A 17,206-nucleotide genomic window follows, 5' to 3' on the forward strand; every position below is an offset into this window, starting at 1 on the left:
GTCACAGGCCCTGGTACCTCCCCCCACCCCCACACAATCCTCTGCCCAGCGGCTCCCCAAGGCCCGTGGGTGCCCCTCACAGGGCCAGGGTGACGCAGTCAGAGAGCTCCAAACACGCTCGAGGGCAGAGCTGTTCCCCATGCTGCCCCAAAGGGCAGTGACGCACCTCACAGCGGCCCCAGCAGAAAGGGTGGTCAGGGGTCTCCACAGCCCTCCTGCTGGCCTCACTCCACTCCAGCCCGCTCACCCCCAGAACTGTGCAGGCTCCTCTCAGCATCCTTAGGTGGTGGGAGGGATGGGGGCCCCCACTGCTGAGACAGTGTCCTGGGACCCACCTCCTGGACAAAATGTTTGGAGTGGCGGCGCTTCCAGAAAGGCCTGGGCCCACCTCCTGGACAAAGTCTTCCTGGCCCACTCCCTCATCCAGTCTATCCTCTCCACCCAAATGCCCCCTAGGTAATGCGCGTCCGCAGTCCAGGAAGGCGTGTTTCAAGGACCAGGGCTCCCATGCCCCCTCCCTCAGGCGCACTCCACGTGCACCCCAAAACCACCACACTTCCAGCCGGGGTCCAGTCAAGGTTCCTAAGAGGCCAGGCCTCTTACCACCAGCTGGTGGAGGAGTGCATTCTGCGGCTGCGGGGGGCAGGGTGGACCAGGGTGCAAGTGTGGCGGGGGTGGGGCGGCGCGGGGGGAGGGGGCATGCCACTGGGAGAGGTGAGGAGCCCGGGGCTCCCCTTCACCCCGGCTGCCTGCTCCCCCTCACACTGCAAGCCTTCCAACAGCCGCGGGCTTCGTCCAAGATGGGAAGTGGGGCACCAGGCAGGGGCGCCCGCGGGACACGCGGGTCCCCAGGCCGGCCCCACCCCCGCCGAGGCGGACCCGTGCCGGCGCCCGCCCCGCCCCGCCCCGCTCCCCCGCCCGCAGCCGGCCTTCCGCCCTCCTCCGCGCAGGCGCCGGCTCCACCCCCGGCCCGGGCGGTGCTTCCGGGTGGGCTCCGCGGTGGGCTCCGCGCCGGCGGGTCCGGAGCCGCGGCGGAGGCGCCGGAAGCCTGCGGGTCGCCGGGCCCAGGTGAGTGCGCGCCCGGGAGCGCGTCCCTCCGAGGGCGCACGGCTGAAGGACAGGCTCTGGGCTGAGATCCCCCCCGGAGCCGCAGCCCCACCGCGGTGAGCCCTGAGTGGGAGCCAGTAACGTGCTCCCGGGCCTCCCCTCTGCGTGTGCAGTCTCTAGATGAGCCCTGCCGGCGGGGCCCGCTCGGCCGCTCCATTTGCCAGCAGCAGAGTCGAGGCCCGGCCCGAGGCCTCCAGGAAGGAGAGCCCGAGCCCGGTGGCCTGGTTACATGCTGGGCACAAGGCCCGGCTCACACGGCCCCTGCCCGGAGCCCACCTGCCGCAGACGTGACCGGCCGGTTGGCCCAAGAGGCTACTTCCGCACAGCCCTCCCTCCAGTGCGTGTCCAAGAAGGATGAACACTCTGTAACTGACCCTGTTCACCCAGGTTTTGACGGAGGGCTGGCAGGTGTCTTGGGCGCCTCCTTCCAGGCGGCTGTTTCCTGCCCTCCCCTGGGGAGGCCCAGCCTGGCAAGAGACCCTCCTCCCCAGGTTTTGCCCAGAGGGGCTCTGGTGAGGGTGTTTCTTCCTAACACTAGTGAGTGCTGGCTGTAGGCTGGCTGAGTACTTCCCCAGCTGCTCGTTTTATTCTCAGAACCACCCTGTGTGAAGATGTTAGTTCCCTTTCTGCAGGAGAAACAGGCGCAGACATCAAGTCACTTCCTGGGGCAGCCGTCACTCTTGGGTGCAACAGCAGGCTCACCCCCCTCCTCAGCCTGAGGATCTGAACCGAGGCCTCTCTGAGCCTCACTCCTGGGACAGCTGTATGAGCCCCCACCGCCCAGGGTGGGTCAGGGCAGAGACCCAGAGTCAGCCGGAGCCTCGGGCAGGCCAGGAGCCACACCCGGGCTGAGGAGCGGGGCCGCAGTGTCCCGGAGCGCAAGCCCACGCTCGGTGCCGGAAGACGGGCGAGGCTGCAGTTGCGGTCACGTCAGTGTCCATTCTCAGCTGACCAGTGGCTCCAGACAACACACAGTGTCAGCACTTCCATTAAAGATGACCGGTCTGTCGCATGCCAGGGAGGCGCTGGAATCGACCCGAGGAGGGTGTCCAGGCCCCAGTGCTCATCCCCTTCCCTGGGAGACTGGCTGGTCCCAGAACGACTGAGGGTGTGTGGTCAGGTTCCCGGCCCTGCGGCAGCAACTGGGAGGCAGACGGTGTGCTGGTCTCGGCGGAGCCTCATCACTCCTGGGACCTCACCTTTGCTTCACTTCTTATTCTGACATCCTGAGTCACGAGCCACAGGACAGCTGGGGACTCGTCAGGGGTGTCCTGAGCCACGGAGATGGGCGACCTGGTGCTCACCCATGGGGGTGTCAGGCCTTCTGGGCCCTTGTAGGAGGGGTCGGGCACAGCAGGAGTCCTGCTGACGTGGGGAAGGGGTGTGGATGACTCGACCCCCCAGTCTGTTCCTCGGCCAAGGCTCCAGTGGGTCACAGCTGACTTAAAGTTCCTGGTCAGGGTCGGGTGCCAAGGGCTCAGAAGTCCACTTGGGGACCACGTGATGAGTGGCAGTCAGCGGGGACCAGCCCTGACCCAGGCCTGGGTGCCACTGTCCCCTCCCCAGGCCCTGAAGCCCTCTGCCACTGAGCTGTATAAGTGCTGCGTACAGACAGCTCACAGGGCAGAGTGGCTGCCTTGTCGCTGCCTTTACGTGCAGTCATTTCCCAAGGCCTCCGGGTCCCCACCTGGGCGGAGCACGTCAGGTGTGGCATTGTCTGCAGCTGGTTGCCCCCGTTTTGCAGATGAGGTGGACAGGCAGGCGGTTGAATGAGTCCTTGAGCTCCTGACTTCACTGAACAACCATCTGTCCTCCCCAGATGCTTTTGTCCTTTCCCATTTCAGCTTTCCTGCACAATGGGGCAAAAAAAGCAGCGAGCATCGGATGCCAAGCGGCATCAGAGCCCATCAGACGGGACCCAGACGCCTTCCCCCAAGGAGCTGCACCTGGGGCCGCCCACGACCCTGGGCCCCACGCGCAGCATCTATTTCTCAAGCCCAGAGGGCCGTCCTGCTCGCCTGGGATCAGCGTTTTTCGACCAGCCCGCAGTGTCCCTGGCCCGGGCATTTCTCGGACAGGTAATGGGAATGTAGCAGCGTGGCCTCCGCATGAAGAGTCACCACCGGGCAGTGTCTGTGGGCACAGCCCTCTTCCCACTGGGCTCACGTCCCTGACTTGGCCCTGCGTGTCCTCACATAGTCAGCCGCTTTGCACACACTTGCCCTGAGGAGCTTCACCCGAGTCGCCTGGGGCAGGGGCTGGGTGCAGGGTTGGCCGAGAAGAACGCCGAGGTTGCTGGGGTGCCTGCCTGCTCTGGGCACTGAGAGTGAGGAGGTGGGGTGTGGGAGCGCTGGCCCTGGTCTGCCTGGGACGCCTGCAGGGCAGGCAGGCTTCTCACAAGGACTGCGGTCCATACTGGCACTGTCACCTGCCGTGCCCCCTGGCACAGCCACTGCCCTGCCCTGCTGGAGTTGGTCTGTGTGTGTAGCGCCTTAGACACACAGCAGCTGAGGCCACGGCACATAGGCCGTCCTGCATCCGCACGGTCTGGCGACAGCCTCCACCTCACCAGTGGCTGGCTTCCCGGCAGCCCCTGCAGCCCGGGCCCCTGGGGTGGGTGCCGGATGCCCAGGGCCCATGGGGGAGCCTGCTCCAGGCGGTGCACACACAGCATGTGCCACATCTGTCTGGGGCACCACCACGCTACAGTCCTGGTGCCAAACCTGAGCCCTGGCTTTCTGGGTGTCCTGGAGGCTCTGTGGCTATGTCGTGTCCTCTAATGAGCCTACCGTGAGGTTGAAATAGCCAAGGAGAGTTAGTTTCTGTGGCTATTTGAAAACTGGTGCCAAGAACAGATCCCCAAATGTAAACTAGTGGAGCGTGACCTAAAGTGTACACTCCTCGAGAAGGGAGCAGTCTGTTCCCCTGAGGACACTGAGCTGCAGGGGCCAGGAGGTCCTGGAAGCACGTGGAGTCAGGAGAGGTTATGACCTGACACAAAGCGGCACAGGGCAGGTGAGTCCAGCGTCCCGTCGAGGACCCCGGGTCCTCACAGGCTCCCCCTGGGCTCCCAGCATGCCTGTTGAATCTGAGGGTGGATGGGGCAGTGTCCAGCAGAGAAGGGAGGTTCTTATCCCGTGTGCCCCTTTCCTTCAGGAGGAGAACCTTTCTCAGACACTCCCAGTGGATGTCCTCTGTAGAGCCCATACCAGATTTGGGTCGTGCATTCATCCTCGGGCAGGTCAGCGCAAGGAGCTACGGGTTGCCGTAACAGCCCAGACCACTCTCTGTCCCCTCGTGGGCTGAGAAGGGTTCTCTCGGGACCCCCACCAGCAAGCAGGGGATGTTTGTGATGGGGCTGAGGGCCAGCCAACACCTGCTGTCTGAGAGAAGGTCATGAGATTCGGGGCAGGAGCAGACTGTGAGCACAGGGCTGCGGGAGGCTCTGCCCACCCCACAGCGGTGTGGAAACCGTCAGGCTGTTTCCTGACCCTGGCCAGACACAGTGGGCTCCGTGGGTAAAGGGGCGGTGGCCTGGCCATCCACTCAATTGCTCTGGCCTAAGGACAAGGCAGGTGCTGGGGACGTCCTGGGGAGGTGGCCATCCCTGATACTCCACCGTGAACCCTGGTTGAGTCAGACCTGGGGCTGCAGACACTGGGCATGCCTGCCAGCCATTCCCAGGGCTGGGCCACGGTGCTGCGTGGTGCGGGCATCGGGCATAGGGGCTCCAGACGGGCAGGCCCAGCTCCGGTGTGCCCAGTGCTCTTCAGGGCCCTGGCTCCCCTGAGGCCTGCTCTCCTTGGTGCTCTGCTGGCCCCAGGGGACAGCCCGACAGCCGCCCCTGCCCTGTGCTCAGCCAGCCTCTGTCCCCCACTGGACCCAACCCCAGACCCACCCAGTCCCTGCCCCATGGTGTTGTCCAAGGCAGCTAGGCATCAGGCCCGCCTCCCTGGCCCACTGCCTGTGCTGACCCCCAGTTCAAGGAGCTTGCCACCCCGGGGCTGGGGGCCAGGCTAGGGCACCGCAGGGCAGCTGGTCCTGCTGCTTTCAGAGCTGGCTGGGTGGGCGCTGAGCACAACCTTCTGCAGTTGGTCCGGGTAGAGAGCTCCACGGGCCCCGGAATCCTGGGCAGGACCCTGTGCCCTTCACACCACTCAGCCCCAGGCTAAGCGTCAGGTCCGGGGGCACTGGGCGGGGAGGACAGGGCCCCCATGAGAGGAGGCCGAGGACTCGCTGGTGCTGAGCGCGCCCCGGCCCTGGCTGGCTGCGCCCTGTGGACAGGACACTCGCTAAGCAGGGCCATGGCCTGCGGCCCAGCGGGATGGGGGTCACCATGGCCGGCCCAGCTGTATGTGGATGTCCCGGGACATCCCAAGCTGGGGAGGGGCATCCAGGACGCGGGCCATCAGCAGGGAACGAGCCCCCTTCTTCCTCCCTGGAGCAGATCTTGGTCCGACGACTGGATGACGGCACAGAGCTCCGCGGCCGCATCGTGGAGACTGAGGCATACTTGGGGCCAGAGGACGAAGCTGCCCATTCAAGGGGCGGCCGGCAGACCCCCCGCAACCGTGGCATGTTCATGAAGCCTGGGACCCTCTACGTGTATCTCATCTACGGCATGTACTTCTGCATGAACGTTTCCAGCCAAGGTGAGGAGGACCGGGGGGCAGGTGTCAGCCAGGGGCGCCTTGGGAGCGAGGCTGCCGCGCCACCCTGGCTGCAGAGAGGCGCCGGGGGCCCATGGAACAGAGGTCGACCTGAACCCAGAGCGGGCGGGTGCAGGAGCCCGCAGGTGGCCGCTGGTGCCGCTGCTGGCCCGGGAGGACTCAGGGGCCGACTGTGGGAAGACAATGGTGCGATCCATTTGGGGTGCGCTGGGCTCAGGCGGGAGCCTCGCCAGTGGGCAGTCACGAGGTCTCAGCAGGGCCGACCCTGCCACGGTGGAAAACACGGCACCGCCTGGATGCTCTCGGCCATCAGAGCCCTGGGGTGCTCCTGGCTTCCTGTGCATAGAGGTCAGGGAGGCTGCGCACCGTTCATGACGCATAGGACGCCCGACTCCGCAGAATCATGGCCCCAGGGTCAGCGGTGCCAAATGGAGAGAGGCTGATCTAGAGCTCCCCCTCGTTGGGGGGCCCACCAGGTCCTTCGTGGGTAGGCACCTCTGTTTTCTGGGGCATCTGTGCTGGGAAGGAAGCGCCCGGCAGTGGGTCTCCCCAGCCCAGTCTGGCCAGCCAGTCCCAGCGTCCATCTGCTGAGCCTCCGTCCCAAGATGAAGACTTGGGGACGTCAGGGGTGTCGGTCACACTGGAGAATTCCAGTGACGTGCAAGTCGTGATCGCCCAGAGTGGACAGATGCAGACGCTGAGTGCAGGCCGCAGGCTGGAGGATGCGGGGAGCCCTGACTGGCCCTGCACCCTGCCCTGCAGAAGGCCATTATGCAAAGCTGAGTGACAGGGACCGTCCCAGGGGCCTGTCATCTCCCAGAGAACCTTCCAGTGGCCAAGCTTTTCTTTGGCATTAGAACCAACTCCTAGTGAGGGGAGACGGTACTTGGACAAGGGGCTGCGGTTGGTGAGGAAGGGAAGGCGTTTTCAGGGAAAGTTGGACCAGGCAGATGAGGGAGGTGGTGTGTTTCTTTCTGGTCATGTGACCAGGATGCCCAGGAACTTCCAGGTCAGGGGAGCAGAAAACTGCAGGGTGCGGACAGCCGGGCCAAGCGCCATCCAGGAGGGAGGGAGGGGCATCCGGGAGGGAGGGAGGGGCAGCGGGGCCGGTCTTTGCCTGCAGCTGCTGCGGGCGGGGGGTGGGGGGAGGATGGAGAGGCCCTGTGGGAAGAGCTGGGGCTGCACTCACATGCGTCCTCGGAGGAGGGGTGAGCTGCTCCTCTGACCTGTGTGCAGGCGGCACCCAGCGCGCTTGGTGGAACCAGAGGGAGCTGTGCAGCTGGTGAGGGAGGGCCCAGGAATCATGGAGGGACTAGAGCCCAGGCTTGGGCACCCTTAGGCCATCCCAAAGTGCTTTGAAAAGTGGCTGGTTCAGGCTTGCGGGCTGTGCAGGAGGCCAACTCCTGGGTGCTGTTGGGAAGCCCTGTGTGGCTAAGGGCCAGGAGGGACTGGGCTGGCCACGCGTCGGGCTGAGCCCCTCAGATCCCAGCGGGCGGGGCAGATCCTGGGCCCAGAGCAACCCCTGTGCTCAGCTGGGGATCAAGGGCTCTGGACAGGTGTGTCTTCTCTGCGGAATCCCAGGCCCTGGGTGCCGGTCATCCCTCAGTGGCCTGGACTGGGGGGGCGGAGGGCAGGCCCCGAGGTGGAGGACCATGTTGGCACCTCTCCCCACTGGGTCACGGGGTGGGGCTCACCTGCACCCTCGGTGCACTGGGGGCCCGTCTCTGGGGCTCCCATTGCCTGCCGACCTTAGAGTTAGCGCCAGTCACGCAAACCGGGGAAGCCAGGGAGCTCCATGCCTCCCCAGCTGGTGGGCATGCGGCCAGAGGTGCCCATAGGAGGCACAGGTGAGCAGGACGGGTGGCAGGCAGAGGGTCTGGGCAGAGTGAGCAGTGTCCCCAGCCGCTCTGGTTGGGCCTTGGATAGGAGAACGACAGCCTGGAAGCTCCATCTCCCACAGGGGACGGGGCCTGTGTCCTGCTCCGAGCGCTGGAGCCCCTGGGGGGCCTGGAGGCCATGCGACAGCTTCGCCACGCCCTCCGCAAAGGCGCTGCGGGACGAGCCCTCAAAGACCGTGAGCTCTGCAACGGCCCCTCCAAGCTGTGCCAGGCCCTGGCCATCGACAGGAGCTTCGACCAGCGCGACCTGGCCAGGGACGAGTCGGTGTGGCTGGAGCAGGGCCCCCCCGCGCCCAGTGAGCCAGCCGTGGTGGCAGCAGCCCGTGTGGGCATAGGCCAGGCTGGTGAGTGGGCCCAGAAGCCCCTGCGCTTCTACGTGCAGGGCAGCCCCTGGGTCAGCGTGGTGGACAGGGCGGCAGAGCGGGACACACAGGCTGGAGCCAGGGCCTGCTCCCACAAGGACTTTTAATTGTTTACAAGCAAAATAAACGCTGTGTTTCTAAAAGAGTGTCCTGTGCACCTTGGCCAGAGCCCCCCTGGCAGCCAGCTCTGCTCCGGAAGGACCCAGGGCCACCGTGCCCACTTTCTCTCAGGCCTGAGGCCACCCCGGGGTGGGGGGCACCACGGCAGACACGCCCCAGGAGAAGCAGAGCAACTCCCCACAGGACATCCTGAGCCAGGTCCTGGTGCCTCAGGTGGCCACGGAGGGGACTGCTTGGCCACAGCCTCCAGAGGCCAACAGAGGGTGGTGTTGGGCGTGCTGGGGAGGTGCCCGCAGGCAGGCAGTGCTGGGCCAGACAAGGCGGCGAAGGACACAGGCAGAATCGTGTGGGAGGCATGCAGCCCTCAAGAGGCCCACGTGCTGGTTGCACCCCTACCTCAAGCCTCACCTTCGCAGCCCAGGGCCCCTGAGGCTGTCCTGAAGATGAAGATGAGGAGAGCAAGGCCCCGCAGGGGGAGGGAGCCGGGGGTGAGAGGCAGTGCCCCAGCCCAGCTCACGTGAGCAGGGCTTGGAAGACAGCGATGACCGGGTCCTCGTGGGTGGTCACCACCAGGACGCTGCGGAACTTGTCGACGAGCGCCAGCAGCTGGGAGCGCCGCGTGTTCTCGTTGTACATGATCTCCTCCAGGTGGTGGCGGCCGCGGAAGTAGTGCAAGAGCCTGCGGGGGTGGGGGCAGGAGGGCACGGGGACAGCTATGGCGGGGGGCTCAGACAGCCCGCGGGGCCCGCTCCCACCACAGCCCCTCGGTGGAGGAGGGGGCAGCCGGGCAGCTGCAGCGTCTGCCCTCCGTGCCACTGCAGCTCGGGGGAGTCTGGCCTGGAGGCTTGGCCCCTGATGCTCCCGGAACACCATGTGCCCAGTGCCCCCAGATCTGGGCTGGGGGTGACAAGTCTGTCACCCACGATGTACAGACCTCAGGCCCCACCCCGGATCCCTGCCCAGCCCTACGAGAACAGCGTGACCGGAAGGAGGCCCAGGAGACGCCCCACACGCAGGCGCCAGTCCTGAGGTCTGTGCTGAGGCCCGCTGCCCGTCTCTCTCCACACGGGGCCCCGCCGCACCTGGCAAACATGCGTAGGTCCTCGGGGTTCTGGGCCGCAGGCACACTGAGGATGGCGGCCCGCTCGTGCTCAGACAGGCTGGCCAGCAGGCTCTCCGTCATCCTCCTGTTCAGCGGCGAGTCCCCGCTGGGGAGCAGCTCAGCGCTGGAGTTGTCCATGCTGGGGCTGGTGAGGGTCATGTCGTCGCTGCTGGCTGAGAACCGGCAGCAGTCAGGGAGCGGCGGCCCCGGCCCTGCAGTCACCCACTCCCACCTGGGAGCTCACCACCACGCCCTTGAGGAGCTGCCCCAAACCCCAAGGTCATCCAGCCCCTCGCACTAACGGGGCGCTGGGCAGGTTGGGGTCCCTAAGCCGGGGACCTGGGCTCAGGGCTGCTGCCTTAGGGGGACACTGTGGCCAAATGGCTCTGCAGAGAAGGGACCAGTCACCATCTCCACAGAGGCCCTGCGGCTGCAGGTTTCAACGGTCCTCCAGGGATGCGGTGTGGTCTGCTCCAACCCCAGACTGGGCCAGGCTGCTCCGACTCAGCGAGGCAGAGCCCCGTCCTCAGGGAAGCAGGGAAGGACCTCCCGTCCCCCAGGCAGAGCTGCCCAGTGGGGCGAGTGTGAGCAGGGGCTCGAGTGCAGCCCTGTGACGGTGCCCTGCTCACTTGCAGGTGCCCAAGTCGGACCTCCCAGCCACCCGCCTCTCCCAAGGGCGCCCAGGTGCTCACCGCCCCCCAGACAGATGCCCAGGGGCAGGAAGCCCTACTTGGGGAGCCAAAGCTGAGGGCGTTGGGCGTGCTGAGGCTGCGGCCGCCCACCCTGGTGGCCAGGGGCGCGTCATCCTCGCGGGCGCGGGGCTCGTCCTCGCTGGGCGAGGCCATCAGGCAGACGTAGGTGTGCAGCTGCACCAGGAGCCGGCGCTGCAGCATCCACACCACCATCTGGATGAGCTGCGTCTGCAGGCGGGGGCACCGGAGGTCAGGGGGGGCACCCGGCGGGGCCACAGCGGCCCTCACTCCACCACCTGCCCAGCTGCCCACACGCCTTTCTGCCCAGAGCTGACAGGACCTGTGACACGGCCCTGCTGTGCCGCCTCTTCCACCCGTGGGCTCTGTGGGGACCCCCGAGAGCAGCAAGTCCTCCCCTGGGTCGACCAGAAAGCCTGCCGGGGACAGGGACCCCCTGTGTGGGGGCGGCCACGTCCCCAGACCCACATGCCACCTTCCTGTCACTGGGGTCCCCTGCTGGGAGGGGCAGGCAGGCAAGGACACACAGGTGTACCGTGAGCATGTGTGGCCCAGTCACAGCAAGGAAAACGGAAGAGGACTGCAAAGTGCTTCAGGAGGCCTCGTCAGCACCTGCACACATCTGGGCCCTAAAGCAGGAGTTCGGGAGGCAGGCAGCCTCACCCGGGACCCAGCAGAATCAGAACCAGCTCCCCTCAGGCCAAGAAACTCCACCAGCCGTCCGGCCACTGGGAAGCCTGCACTGGGGAGGGGGAGGGTGCGCACACAGCGTGTCTTCTATTCAGCTGGCACAACCTGGCACTGTTCCAGGAAACCAAAGGTGCCACGAACAATGGCATTCAGAACAGCCACACTCGGCATCTAAGTGAAGGGACCAACAGACCAACCTCCAGCCTGGGGTTGGAGCAGACCACACCCCACCCCTGGGAGGGCCAGATGGTGACTGACACGGTCCCTTCTCTGCCACCACTTGAGGAGGAAAGGGCTGCTTTTAAGGACTGGCTTTGCCTACCAGCCCCGGCACTTGTTACTGCAAACACTTCACTTTGAAGACAAGCCTTGAGAACACCAGCCCATCTCCGATGTCCGTCCCACCTGGCTCTCCCCCGGGCCGGCTCGGGCTGGAGCGGGGGCGGGGCGAGGCCTGGCTCCAGGACCCAGGTCGCACTCTCCTTCTGTAAACACACAGCTCACCGGCTCGTTCCCCATGCCTCGCCCCTCCCTGGTGGCCACCACACTATGCCCACACTCCTGCCAGCTCCTCGCCACCCTGACCCTGACCCAGACCCAGGCCCATCCTGTGCAGGCCCCAAACGTGAAAAGTATAGGGGTCTGTGAGCTCAGGCTTATACCCACAGACCCCGTGGCCACCGGGACCCTGGCAGGCAGGAGAGGGAGTGGGAGGGCAGGGCCCAGGCTCAGTAACACAAAGCCTTCTGTGCTCCCAATTCTAGGCCCCCGGTCCAGAAGGGGCACCAGGTGGCTCTGTTGTCCCAGGAGTGGTCACGATCTCCTGCCAGTTGACCTCTTAGCTCTGCCCTAACCCTGAGAACGGCCTGCCACGGGGAGATGGGGCTCCGTGTGTGGAGGGACTGGCATTGCCCAGGTGTCGGCAGGCAGCCTAGCCAGGCAGCCGGCCTGTGGCAGGGCAGGTGTCACCTACACAGCAAGCACTGCCCCCAACCCAGGCTTTGGGCGCAGCAACACGGCGGGCCTGGGACCAACTGGGGACCGAAGCCAAGTGGCTGGTCCCTGGGCTCCCCCAGCTCCCAAGACTCACCTCCTGCACAGGCGGGGCCAGGGGGTTCCTGAATTCTGACAAGGAGACAGGCAAGGAGAACTTGGCAAGGACAGACGGCAGGTCGTGAGATGGAAACTGGCGTGAGAACTGCTCGGCGAGCGGGGAGTACCTGGGGATGGGGGTGAGGATCCCTGAGCTCGAGAGGTCTCCCCTTGGTCAGGCATCCGTGTCCTCGCCTCCAGGCCGCGCTGGGCAGGAGGGGACACAGCACAGGGAGGGGCCGGGAGGGTGCAGTGAGGACAGAGCCCAGAGGCCTTCCCCACGCAGCAGCCCGTGAGCCTCTGCCTCAGGACCAAGGCTTCTGACCCAGCAGGCGCCTTGTGCAGGGCCCACTGGCTGGCAGGTGTGGGCAGGCGCAGGCCTTGCCCAGAGGCCGCAAGTGCAGGGCAGCACAGGCCTGGGTGGCGCCGGAGGGGCGGGACCAGGCCAGAACTGGGACACGGGCCTGGCAGAGCTGGGAGCACCACCTGGGGCCCTGTCAGCCAGAGCGACTCACAGACACACGCTGGCGTTGGGAGACAGCATGTAGACGTTGTTTTCACACAGCGGGTAGATGATGATGGCCTTGCCCCAGTACACCAGGTGGGCCGCAAGCTGGAAAACCTGCAGGCAGGGGGCAGGGACAGTGCCGGGAGGCTGACCCTTCCGCCATCGGTCCCTGAGCTGTCCTGGCTGGCCCCGGCATGGACGCCTGGGGCAACCAGGACGAGGTCTTCTCAGCTGCCCAAGGGTCTTGGCTGCTCATCCTGGCAGAGGCCGGCCCCTAGCCCACCGGCATCGAGCACCAGGACAGTGGATGAGGGGTCGCTGCACACACCCCCACCCCTCGCTCGTCCCTGGAGAACCTCCCTCTGTCCTGCTGCCCTGGGCTCGCAAGACATCAGGATGGCCCACAGACAGATCACAGCGCCAGGAGGGAGGGCCAGGGTGAGACCACGGCACCGGGCAGTGCTCACCCCAACCACCACAGCCAAGTGCCTGCGGGCACAGCACCAGAACACCCCAACCCCGTCTCAGCAAACAGGGCCTCCAATGGCCCCAACTCAAACACAAGGACGCTTCAGTCCCACTGCTGACGCTCCCTCTCGCCCCAAGTCCCAGTGACAACAGCTCTGAAGGAAACGGGCTCACTTCCCTCTGTCTCTGCCACCAACCTCACTCAGCGGGTCCACATCCCCTCTCCCTGCAAGCCAGAGCGCCCGCTCCAGGCTGAAATTGGGAGCACTGGGCCAGAGTCAGGCTGTTGGGAGGGACACTGATCTCTGCCTCCAAGATACAAGCTGCTGTTCCTGGCATGAGGTGAGGTGAGGCCACGCCTCCCACCCTGGCCTCCGCGGTCACCTCTTCTGCAGGTCACCTCCCGCCTCCTCTTCTGTAGTCAAGGCCTCTTCACCTGCCTCCCTCTCGTGAAGGCCCACCCAGATCACCCAGGATTATCGCCCCGCATCAAGAGTGTTAATTCCATCTGCAAAGTCCCACATAAGGAAGGTCCCACTCACATTAGGACGCAGAGGTCTACGAGGGCCTTGTTGATTCATTACAAGTAATGTAAGTATAATCCTAATTTTGTTATTCAAAGATTATGTATTAACATTTATATAAAAGAGTTGGAGGAATCTACTGTGGTTACTGCTACGATATGGGACTGTGGGCACTTACTCTGTGTCTATAATTTGTGTGATATTTGAACTTTCATAAGAAAGAATCTATTAGTTTCATTAAACAAACACCTTCGAACCGCCTGATGACACAGCTGAGGCCGACATTCCCTGATGTCTGCGCAGGGGCTCCGGCTGGGCTCACCAGCCTCCCCCGCGGGGCCCCCGCTGGGCCGCCTGCTGAAGGCAGCAGCAGTGCCAGCGGCTGGCATGGGCCACCCGCGGGGCCAGGCCCTGGGTGACCACACCAGTGGCCAACCCCGATCCGCACCAGGTTCAGTGTAGAGGGGCGAGGAAGCAGACGGCAAGGGGCCCCATGGCAAGGCCACGGCCAGGGAGAGACAGAGGCGATATCGTCAGAGCTCTGTGCAGGGCAACTGCAGCCAGGGGGAGGCGTGTCCACACCGGCCCCTGTCGGGCAGCCGCGGGGGCAGAGAGGGCCCCTCAGAGCCGCACACACACGGGCATCTGCTCTCCGCAGCACCGGTCAGGACGCCACACCGGTGCGCACACGACGGCCAGCGCCTGCGAGGCTTGTGTCTCCTGGGTGCTAGCACGGCAGTCCAGGACCCCTCGTGAGGCACCAGGCACAGGCCAGCAAACACTCGCACGTGCGGTGGACAAGGCCATGGGGTAAAGACGGGGGACGGAGTCTAGACAACAGAATCCCAAAGGGCTGCTTTGGGGGAAAATGGCCTGAGAGTAGGGCCTGGTGAACAAGCTCCCCTACTGTGCTAACGTGCCCATCTCCATGGAAAATTCTTAAAAGAGATGGGAATACCAGACCGCCTTATCTGTCTCCTGAGAAACCTGTTTGTAGGTCAAGAAGCAACAGTTATGAGTCAGACATGGAACAAGGGACTGGTTCAAAACTGGGAAGAGAGTAGGTCAAGGCTGTATATTGTCACCCTGCTTATTTATTTATGTCTAGAGTACATCATGCGAAATGCCAGGCTGGATGAAGGACAAGCTGGAATCAAGATTATGGGAGAAAAATCAATAACCTGAGATATGCAGATAATACCACCCTAATGGCAGAAAGCCAGGGGGAACTGAAGAGCCTCTTGATGAGGGTGAAAGAGCAAAGTGGAAAAAGCTGGATTAAAACTCAACATTAAAAAAAGTAAGATCATGGCATCCAGTCCTATCACTTCATAGCAAACAGATGGGGAAAATGTGGGAAAAGTACAGATTTTATTTTCCCAGGCTGGAAAATCACTCTGGACGATGACTGCAGCCATAAATTAAAAGACGTTTGTTCCTTGAAAGGAAAACTATGACAAAGCCAGACAGCGTATTAAAAAACAGAGGCATCACTTTCCCAACAAAGGTCCATATAGTCAAAGTTATGGTTTTTCTAGCAGTCATATGCAGATGTGAGAATTGGGCCATAAAAGCTGAGCACCAGAGAACTGATGCTTTCGAACTGTGGTGCTGGAGAAAACTCTTGAGAGTCCCTTGGACAGCAAGGAGATCAAACCAGTCAATCCTAAAGGAAACCAACCCTGAATGTTCATTGGAAGGACTGATGCAAAGAGCCAACTCATTGGAAAAGACGCTGATGCTGGGAAAAACTGAAGGCAAAAGGAGAAGGGACGACAGAGGATGAGATGGTTGGATGGCATCACTGACTTGATGGCCACGAATCTGAGCAAACTCCAGGAGACAGTGGAGGACAGAGGCGTGTTGCCATCCACGGGGTTACAAAGAGTTGGTCATGACTTAGTGACTGAACAACAACGAACATGCTGAGGAGCAAAGACCGCGGGCCCTCTGGAGGTGCCTCGTGCAGCCCTGAGAGAGCCCCATCCCGGCCTCCGGAGGAGCTGAGGCCCCTGGCCTGGGCTCCGCTGCCCCCTGGTGGCCGCGTGCTGCCCCGCTCCGGACCCAGGGTCCCCCTAGGGCTGTTGCTTGAGGCCCCCTGACCCCGCCTCCAACCTTTCCCTGTGCTTTTCCTCACCTTCAGCCCTGCCCACTGTTCCGCCAGATCTACGGCCATGAGGAGGGGCCGCCATCTGATCAGAAAGGGCAGCCCCCAAGCATGTGACTCGGCAGGAAGATGGCACCTCGTACAGAACACAGGCCGGCGTGCCATGGGGTGTGGCCGGCTCTACACGGCTCCCACAGAGGCTAAGTCCGCTCACCCAGCACCATGAAGGCCTCACTCCTCTCTGCCACAGCCCAACGGCCCCGCCACGATAGACACTCAGGAAGAACTCAGGCCGGTCTGCCTCCAGATCCATCACTGTGCAGCGGCCCTAGGCTGGGCTACGGCCCTAGGGAGGCAGCTTGAGGTGCCTCCTACGACACGTCCAGCCCCACCCCACACTGCCCATCCTGCCCACTGAGGGTATCTCCCCAGGCCCCCAGAGGTACCTGCAGCAAGGCCAGGTCTGCGTCCTGGGCCAGCTGCTGCAGGTTCTTCACGGCGGACGTGGTCTTGATCACGCGCACCAGGGCTGGGGAGCAGTCAAGCGGGAGCTCGCCCAGCAGGGACTTCTCATCGCTGAGCAGCAGCAGGGCGTGGTACGGGCTGCGGGGCAGAGACACGGTCAGCGGGACAAGCAGTTTCGGGCTCTCAGGGTGGGCACCTGGAGAGAAGAGGCCACGGGAGGAACTGGAAGACAGGGTTGTGCCCTGAGGCCTTTAAAAGCCTGCGAGGATCACTGCTGCAGCAGAAAGAACTGCGGGAGCCCTGATGACCCGGCTCCATCCCACCTCCGGGACTGCCCGCAAACACTGGCTGACCGACAAATGAGTCAACCCTTCCCAAGGAAACAGGCCCAAACAGGGCCTCCCTGGGGGCTCAGATGGTACAGAATCCACCTGCAACGCGGGAGGCCTGGGTTCGATCCCTGGGCTGGGAAGATCCCCTGGAGAAGGGCATGGCTACCCACTCCAGGATTCTTGCCTGCAGGATCCCATGGACAGGGGAGCCTGGCGGGTGACAGTCCGGGGGTCGCAGAGAGCACAACTGAGCAACTAAGCACAGAATACAACACACAGGAAAAGCGAAACCCCCACCTCAGACTATGAACAGCGCCACCCAGACACACACTGGAAGGAAGCCCAGGAGGACAGGCACGGACAGCGCGGGGGCCAGGCTGAGGGCGGAAGACGGTGCTCTGCTTCCTGTCATCGAACATCTGCTGTCCCGTGCCCAGATCCCTTTTTCCGGTCAAAAGACATTTAAGGAGACAGATAACTCGGTGGGGAAGGGGAAGGCAGGAGACTGGGCTCTGCGCTCTCCTTTCAGGAGGAAGTCTGAAATGGACAGAGCCCACAAGTTCCAGTTCAAGCAGAGACCCCGGGAGTAACACCATGAAGACACAGCCCTCTGAGGGCCAGGCCCCCTGCTGGCCATGAGGCACAGCCTGCAGCCCCACCGAGGCCCCAGGCTGGAGCTGCAGCACAAAGCCCTGCTCAGCCAGGCAGTGCCGAGAGGCTCTGGGGGTCAGCTGGGGGTGGTGGTCACTCCTGAACAAAACTGGACACAAAAACGTGTTTACAAAGAGCAGAGCCCTACCTGCCAGTTTCTGTGGCAGGAAGAGGACCCAAGTGCTTGGTACACCTCAGGCAGACACAGGAGAGAAGGGCCGGCGGGCGTGGGGCTGGCACTCACCGGATGGCCTTCAGGCTGCGCTCGATGGCCTCTGGCGGGATGAGGCTGCTGGCTGCATAGTGGATCTTGTGGGGCAGGCAGAAGCTCACCTCCAGCCAGCTGTTGACGTGGAGCCGCACCACCCCAGACGTGCACAAGCTGCAGACAGAGGGCCCT

At 63.8% G+C, this 17,206-nt stretch overlaps 2 protein-coding genes across 7 annotated transcripts in view; one reads left to right on the top strand and one right to left on the bottom strand.

Annotated features, from left to right (window-relative positions):
• The first annotated feature begins 948 nt into the window (after window positions 1–948).
• On the top strand, window positions 949–8,180 carry MPG (N-methylpurine DNA glycosylase). Of its 2 annotated transcripts, none has more exons than XM_027962019.2 (4): window positions 949–1,068; window positions 2,927–3,185; window positions 5,555–5,759; window positions 7,738–8,180. In XM_027962019.2, the coding sequence occupies exons 2-4, from the start codon at window positions 2,964–2,966 to the stop codon at window positions 8,142–8,144; spliced, it is 834 nt and encodes a 277-aa protein (XP_027817820.1). In that variant the 5' UTR covers window positions 949–1,068; window positions 2,927–2,963; the 3' UTR covers window positions 8,145–8,180. The 2 variants fall into 2 exon arrangements, with proteins under 2 accessions (XP_027817820.1, XP_027817819.1); XM_027962018.2 differs by having other exon boundaries at window positions 2,952–3,185.
• Window positions 8,122–17,206, bottom strand: part of NPRL3 (NPR3 like, GATOR1 complex subunit) — a 32,821-nt gene continuing 23,736 nt past the window's right edge. For 2 of the 5 annotated variants that reach the window (XM_027962014.2, XM_027962017.3), the window contains 7 exons: window positions 17,051–17,188; window positions 15,805–15,961; window positions 12,267–12,373; window positions 11,750–11,879; window positions 9,990–10,179; window positions 9,240–9,432; window positions 8,122–8,836 (listed from right to left, as the gene is read on the bottom strand). In XM_027962014.2, the coding sequence (XP_027817815.1) occupies window positions 8,671–8,836; window positions 9,240–9,432; window positions 9,990–10,179; window positions 11,750–11,879; window positions 12,267–12,373; window positions 15,805–15,961; window positions 17,051–17,188 (1,081 nt within the window). In that variant the 3' untranslated portion in view covers window positions 8,122–8,670. The other 3 variants (XM_027962016.2, XM_042240525.1, XM_042240524.1) reach the window with 3 other exon arrangements.

Source organism: Ovis aries, chromosome 24, assembly GCF_016772045.2.
Source record: "Ovis aries strain OAR_USU_Benz2616 breed Rambouillet chromosome 24, ARS-UI_Ramb_v3.0, whole genome shotgun sequence".
Taxonomy (NCBI): Eukaryota; Metazoa; Chordata; class Mammalia; order Artiodactyla; family Bovidae; genus Ovis; species Ovis aries.